The 7,243-nt window shown below is 56.5% G+C and overlaps 1 protein-coding gene across 1 annotated transcript; it reads left to right on the top strand.

Moving 5' to 3' along the window:
* The first annotated feature begins 3,382 nt into the window (after nucleotides 1–3,382).
* LOC144947934 (histone H4-like) lies at nucleotides 3,383–3,694 on the top strand. Its single transcript, XM_078877349.1, has one exon. It carries the CDS (start codon nucleotides 3,383–3,385, stop codon nucleotides 3,692–3,694), a length of 312 nt encoding a protein of 103 aa, XP_078733475.1.
* Nucleotides 3,695–7,243: the final 3,549 nt, after the last annotated feature.

The raw sequence follows: 7,243 nt of genomic DNA, 5'->3' as shown, positions 1-7,243 counted from the left end.
CCACCGGTTTACCGCCAATTTGTGGCCAAGTTACTTCTGAAAAATAAGTGAATGCCTCAGCGGGCTTTACCTGGTAGGATGGGGGGATGGTTTAGTTTTGTTTTGTAAGTGTTTGGGTGATTTGTTGTTCAAAACCCATTGTTCAAAAGCGACCTGGCCACTGGTTTACCGCCAATTTGTGGCCAAGTCACTTCTGAAAAATAAGTGAATGCCTCAGCGGGTTTTGCCTGGTAGGATGGGAAGATGGTTTAGTTGTGTTTGTATGTATGTGTTTGTCACTGTGTAGTGCCTGATGTACGCGTCACACGCTGAAGTCGGTGTACGCGCGCACGGCGTACAAACGAGATCGAGGTGTTGCTGTTGCTTGGCGTGAGAATAGGGCCGGAGACAAGTAGGGAGCAAATAAGGACACGGGGCGCTTATTGGCTGGTTGTTGTTGTTGTCGAGATGTGGGGCCGCGCTGTCTGAGGACGGTAGCAGGAGGCAGGGAGTAATTAAGCATGCAGGGCGCTGATTGGCTGAGAGGTTGTTGTTGTCGCTGAGTGGCGCCGCATTGTCGGGAAAAACATGTCAGGTGCCAGTGGGGGCTGGGGGCGAGTGGCGTCGCGGGGGATGCCACAGATTAATTGAAGATTAATTGGCTTGGGGATAAAGAGAGGGGTTTTGGAGGAGACGGGAGTTCACGCCTGGGAGGAGACAGAGGATGTAGGAGTCGAAGCAGCAGAGCTAATAGCAGTAAAGAAGTGTAGGGTAGCAGTGGAGAAGTGTAAGGTAGCAGTGGAAAAGTGTAGGGTAGCAGTGAGACAACGAAGCCAGTAGAAAGCGTCTGAATAGTGGGAAGAGAAGCTGATAGAGTTAGACGGCGGAGCCGATAAAGAGCGGCTGAACTGTGGCGGAGAGAGTGGAGAGGAGCGAGTGAGGCCGGGGAAACGCGGCGAGCGAGCGGAGAGCGCGGAGGAGAAATATTGATCGGTGTTAGCTGGAGGAGTGTTGATCGGCATACGTGAAATAAAGTGAAAGAGGAAAGACAAGAAGCTGTCGTGTCAAGTCGAGCACTACAATTGTGACGTTCTTACTCCATGCCCTCTACTGGACATCTGTGAAAAAATATATTTTTAGCTCATCGGATTTAACCTGCAGTTATACATTTGTTGAGGATTAGTGAGTGACGTCATGTCACTGTGATGCCGCCACCGTGAAGCCGCTCGGCGGGCGCCCCATCTACGACCTCGCCACCACCAAGCGACGGGGCCGACCCTGCTTCCCCTCACCGCCCCCCACATAAACACACCCTTACACATTTTTCCCCCCCATAGAGCTCCGAGGGGAGGTCACCTGGCCGACAGGTTTTCACCCGGAAGCCCTCATAGGGATAATCTTCACGGTTTCCTGCGGCCAGGGAATTGGGCGATTTCCCCTGATGCTAACTCGCACCACGGCGCCGTGACTTGCGTTGAGATTACATGGTCACGGCTGGGGCTATCCAGCCACCACGGTTAAAACACACCCCCACACGGATCGGCAAGGCAGGTAGGGGGGGCGCAGCCACGAATGGCGGGGAAACCAGGGTGGGCGGCTGATTAGCATAGCAAATGTGCTTGTGGACCGCTGCCGGCGCAGCAGCCAGCGGCGGGCCCTTTGTTATGGAAACCGGGCTGTGGACGGCGATGCAGAGCGCGAGTGCGGCGGAGCAAGCACAGCGATCTGATTGGCCGAGAGGGCCCTCGGCTCAGCGGCGGCTTTCTTTGATGTGGGTTAGCCATAAAAAGCGGGGCGCAGAAAGGTAAAAGCTCTCTTACTCCTAAAGTCAGAGCACCGGACGGTCCCCAGTTCGGCCACTCGAACGTCCGTGCGATGCGTCTAAGTGTGCGGAGAGGACGAGACCACCGGAGCGCCGTACGCATCAAACTGTGAGTAAGAGGAAAGAGAGTATTGGGATGGAGTCTAAAGAAACCACAACCGCCTAGAGCCCATCAAATTAGATTAATCGGGTACAGACCCTCGGGCGATAGTGTAGGCCTACCTTGCCGATCCCTATTGACCCAACAGTGAATCACAGTCGGCCGGTAATAAATCATTAATAACTAATCGCAGCCTCGTGTGGTTTCGACGAGCATGTGAAAGCGCGTGGTGCTGTGTGTACGTACGTTCACAGAGTGCGTGATCAGTGCTCCATGGGTGTGCGCTTCCTCTTGCTGCTGCGGACCCCCGCACCGTGTACGGACTAACCCCCATTGCGAACGCCTGTCTCACAGTCCTTTAAACCCCCCGTAACGAAAACCCCAATCGGCAACGCAGACGCGAGCAACGTCATTCGCCCTCCAACCCCTGACCCCCCGTTCAGAGCGTTTGATTGCTGTGCGGGGCTGTGTGAGGGGAGGCGTCGCGTTTGATTGGCGGAGAAGCAACGAAGTGTTTACAGGCGACCGTGAGCCGGCGACGAGTCATGCCCCTCTCGAGAAACTCGCGGGGGTGCGACCCAATGAGGGGAGCCGACGGGTGACAGCCCTTATCCCGCGAGCAATGAGCCCAGCGGAGGCAGCAGCTGTTCGCACACCAGCGCGGGATTGGGAGACGGCGGGACCCCTGCAGCCGGTGCCCAGGAGGGAGATGCCTCGGGGGCTAGCGGCCCCAACAACTTGGTGTCAGAAGCGGTACGATCCCCCGCATCTCCAAGAGAAAGAGGCGCCCCACCCCCAGCTAAGGTGAGATGTGTGTTCACCGGCCGAGGTATTCCTTCATGGAAGTCGTTCGCCCACAACATCACAGGTGCTAAGAATTTTAATGGCTGGACAGACGAGGAGGCGTTAGAGCAGCTTAATATGCATTTGGATGGACGGGTAGCCGACTTTATGGAAGCTTTACCCGTGAGTACACAAACACAGTGGGAGGAAGTAATACGCCGGCTCGACCTGCGCTTCGGCGTGAGTAATGAGGAGGAGCAGGCGGCCATAGAGACGCGCCACCGCCAGGCCGGCGAAGACTTTCGCGATTATGCTGAGGACGTGCGCTCGCTAACACAGATCGCACACCCAGGGTACGCGACAGAGATAATTGAGGATCTCGCCGCCCAGAGGATCAAGCGGTATTTGGCTCGCACCTCGTGGTGGGAGCCCAATGTAGACCCTGCACGCCTTCCCTTTGACACCCTTGTCGAGCGTGCGCGTGCATGCGAGAGACTCTCTGGTGAGCGCACGCAGTTCCGAGGGTGGGGACGGGATGATGCCATAGCGAGCCTACTCCCAGACGAGGAAGAGGAGGAGGAGCTCGCCATCACGGTAAGAGGACGGGCAAGAGAGCCCACCACGCTCCGGGTATAAAGGCGGCTCCTGCTGCCGGCTGCGCTCGCAGTCTCTCGCGAGCTTTGTCAGGAGTAGTCGGAATGTCTGGACGTGGTAAAGGCGGTAAGGGGCTCTGCAAGGGAGGCACAAAACGCCATCGCAAGGTGCTGCGCGACAACATCCAGGGCATCACCAAGCCCGCCAACCGCCGCCTCGATCGCCGAGGCGGTGTGAAGCGCATCTCGGGCCTCATCTACGAGGAGACCCGCGGCGTCCTGAAGGTCTTCCTTGAGAACGTCATCCGCGACGCCGTCACCTACACGGAGCACGCCAAGCGCAAGAAAGTCACCGCCATGGACGTGGTCTACGCCCTCAAGCGCCAGGGCCGCACTCTCTACGGCTTTGGAGGCTGAGCGCCCATCTCTCGCACACTAAGCCAACCCAAAGGCTCTTTTCAGAGCCACCCACCTCTTCGAAACTGCTTGCACCAGTGTTGCCAAACACTTTCTAAACGGAGCACATGTCATGGGTTATTGCACGCCAATTCCTTGTGAGCGTGGTGGACGTTTGCTTGTTGAGTTGGCGAATCTTCATCTGCTTCCACATGAATGAAAGTTATCATGATATTCACGACACGTCACATTTAACAAGGCGTAATTCTTGAACGCGTTAATACAGTACCCATTTCTGGTATTTTTGCGTGAATTATTTCCAGCTGCAGCCGATTCCGATATTACGTAGAGCATTTGGCGCCACAATCTTACTGAACACTCGTCCTAATTGACGTAGCGCGCCGGAATGATAATCTCCACCTGTAAAATACAGCACAACAGCGAAGTTATTTTTCTCCACCGAGCGCTTGTGCTGTATTAGACGAGTTGTGAAACAATCCCTCGTAAGAAACAAAAAAACCCACGCTCAAAACACAATATACTGTATTGGGTTTTCTAGTCATCCTTTTTAAAACAAAGGCAATGCCATGGCTGCAATTCACTAATATACATGTTTAGACATTACATTGTGTTATATTCACAAGTCCTTTTTGCAGTAAAATACGATATTAAAGTGAACATCGCGTCCGCGTTTCTCATTGGAGGCTGATGGAGAGGGATGGTACTAAAAGAGCCACTCAGCAGCGCCGCGCACTACGATCATGTGATGCCGCCGCCACGAAGCCGCTCGGCGGAGTGCCCGATCCCCGACCTCGCCACCACCAAGTGATGGAGCCGACCCCCGCGTCCCCCCACCTCACCTCACATAAACACACCCGCACACATCCCCCCCCCCCCCATAGAGCTCCGAGGGGAAGTCACCTGGCCGACCGGTTTTAATCCGAGAAGCCCTTATCGGGATAACTTTCACGGTTTCCGGTGACCAGGGAATTGGACGACCTCCCCCAATGCTACTTCGCGGCGCTGCGACCGGCATTAAGATTGCAAGGTCGCGGCGAGGGGCCACTCGGCCACTGCGGTTGAAACGCACCCCCCACACCCACGCAAGTATCGACGAGGCAGGCAGGGGAGGGACGGGACGGCATGATTAGCATGACCGCAGGGGCTCTTGCGCGTAGTCGCTGATGGTTAGGATAATTACGCTTGAGCGCGTAGGCACCATTATTAGGGAAATTAGGGAAGTTAAAGAGTAAAGGCTGGAATTACAAATAAGCGGAGGTATGCGGAGGTCCGAGTTTCGAGTACTCCCGTTCGGATTCACCAATGTGCCCGCGACGTTCCAGTGGCTGATGGAGTAGGTGATGCGGGGCTTGCAATGGGAACAGTGCCTGATTTTCCTGGACGACGTGATAGTGTTCAGTAGATCTTTGTCTGAGCATTGGTCCAGGTTACAAGAGGTGTTCCAGCGACTGCGAGCGGCTCATCTCAAGCTCAAGCCCCGTAAGTGTTACATCGCACAACGCGAGGTGGGGTACCTCGGGCATCGCGTCAGCGAGGCAGGCGTGCGCACCGATCCGGAGAAGGTACGCGCCATAGTGGAGTGGCCACGGCCAAGGAATCTGATGGAGATCAGATCATTTTTGGGGCTCGCCACCTATTATCGTCGATTTGTAAAGGGATTCAGCGAGATTGCACGCCTCCTCACCCAACTCACCTCCCCTAAGCACCCCTATCAGTGGACGGGGGCCTGCCAGACGGCCTTCACCACTCTCAAAGACCACCTCACCCACGCCCCCACCCTCGCTTTCCCCGATTTTACCACCGATTTTATTTTGGACACCGACGCCTGCAGCAGCGGGCTGGGCGCGGTGTTGTCACAGGTACAGAATGGGACGGAAGGAGTCATCGCGTACGCCAGCCGGACCTTGAGTGGGGCCGAGCTGAACTATTGCATGACCCGCCAAGAGTTGTACGCCGTGATTTTCGCATGTAAGCAGTTCCGGCGGTATTTGTATGGCAGGTGTGATGCCGCCGCCACGAAGCCGTTCGGCAGGCACCCCATCCCCAACCTCGCCACCACCAAGCGACGGAGCCAACCCCTCGTCCCCCTCACCTCACCTCACATGAACACACCCGCACGCATTTCCCCCCCATAGAGCTGGAAGGGAAGGTCACCTGATCGACCGGTTTTTATCCGAGAAACCCTTATCGGGATTAACTCTCACGGTTTCCGGCGATCAGGGAATTGGATGACCTCCCCCGACGCTACGTTGCACCGCGGCGCTGCGACCGGCCTTAAGATGGTATGGCCGCGGCGAGGGGCATTCGGCCACCGCGGTTGAGGCGCATTCCCCCCACACACACCCCCCCCCCACGCGTCGACGAGGCAAGCAGGGGAAGGACGGGACAGCATGAGTAGCAGGACCGCAGGGGCTCTTGCGCATAGTCACGGAAGGTTGGGATGGTTGTGCTTGAGCGCACAGGCACAATTGTTGGGGAGAGTAAATGATTGAGCTGAAGGTATGAATAGATCGGGAGAGGGGAGGCACGCAGAGAGCCCGTGCACAGATTCCCACGGCGGGCCTTTGTGATGGACACTGCCGCATGAACTGCAATAATGGGGGCCTGCGTGAGGAAGGGATTGATTGGAATTTGCGCCGCGCAGGTCGCTCATTGATTAGCATATCAGGGGCGCAGCGAACCGCCGTGCGCGTGCTGGGAGGGCGCGAGCCCATTGTTAAGGAAAAACGGAGAGCCGCATCCCTTTGATGTGGGGAGGATAAAGGGGGGGCGCAGGGGGGAGGTCGCTCTGACTCCAGCACCAGGCGACACCACGAGCTCCAGCCCAGCGACCCGGACGTCCGTGAGACGCACCGCGGTACGCTGCGAGCAGGAGATCAACGGACCGCCGTGAGCACCTAACAGTGAGTAAGAAGGTTAAGTAGGATCATAGCCGATAAATTGAGAATAGATTCAGGGGTGGTAGAATAGGCCGGCCTCATCGACTCATACTGATCTAGCATCAATTCGCAGGTAGCAAATAATAAATCATTAATAGCGAAGCGTGGCCTAGTGTGATCTCGTGAGCGGTGTGAACGCGTGTAGTGCTGCGGCTCGCCTCGTGGGAGCACTGCGCAGAGCGGCGCGAGAGTGGGTGTCGCATGTAGAGCTGCGTGTGTGCGCGTGCGTTCGCTCCGCGTAGGATACAGGTGCGCGATCATAACGTGAGTAGTCAGTGTGGAGTTGTAGTGCACGGAGCTGTGTGTGTGTGTGTGCGTACGTACGTTCACTCCGTGTGGGTTGCAGGTATGCGATTAGGAAAGGGAGGTATCGTGGTAGCGTAAAGGGGGCATAATACTACTCGGTATCTAACCATGCCTACTACGCGGACCCGCGGTGGAGGGGAATCCTCGAGCGACGGCGCCCACACCATGGGTGAGGAACCTAGCAGCGGTTCGCTTAGCAGCGGGGGGGCGAGTGATGATGTTAGCCCGGCCGTTAGCATTATCGAGGGAGGGATCTCGGGGGCCAGCGACCCCCACACAGGAAATGTCGCGAACGCACTGACCA

The sequence above is a fragment of the Lampetra fluviatilis genome, chromosome 3 (assembly GCF_964198595.1).
Source record: "Lampetra fluviatilis chromosome 3, kcLamFluv1.1, whole genome shotgun sequence".
In the NCBI taxonomy this organism is placed as follows: Eukaryota; Metazoa; Chordata; class Hyperoartia; order Petromyzontiformes; family Petromyzontidae; genus Lampetra; species Lampetra fluviatilis.
The sequence above is the reverse complement of the archived record's forward strand: the minus strand, read 5'-3'. Positions and strand labels throughout refer to the sequence as shown.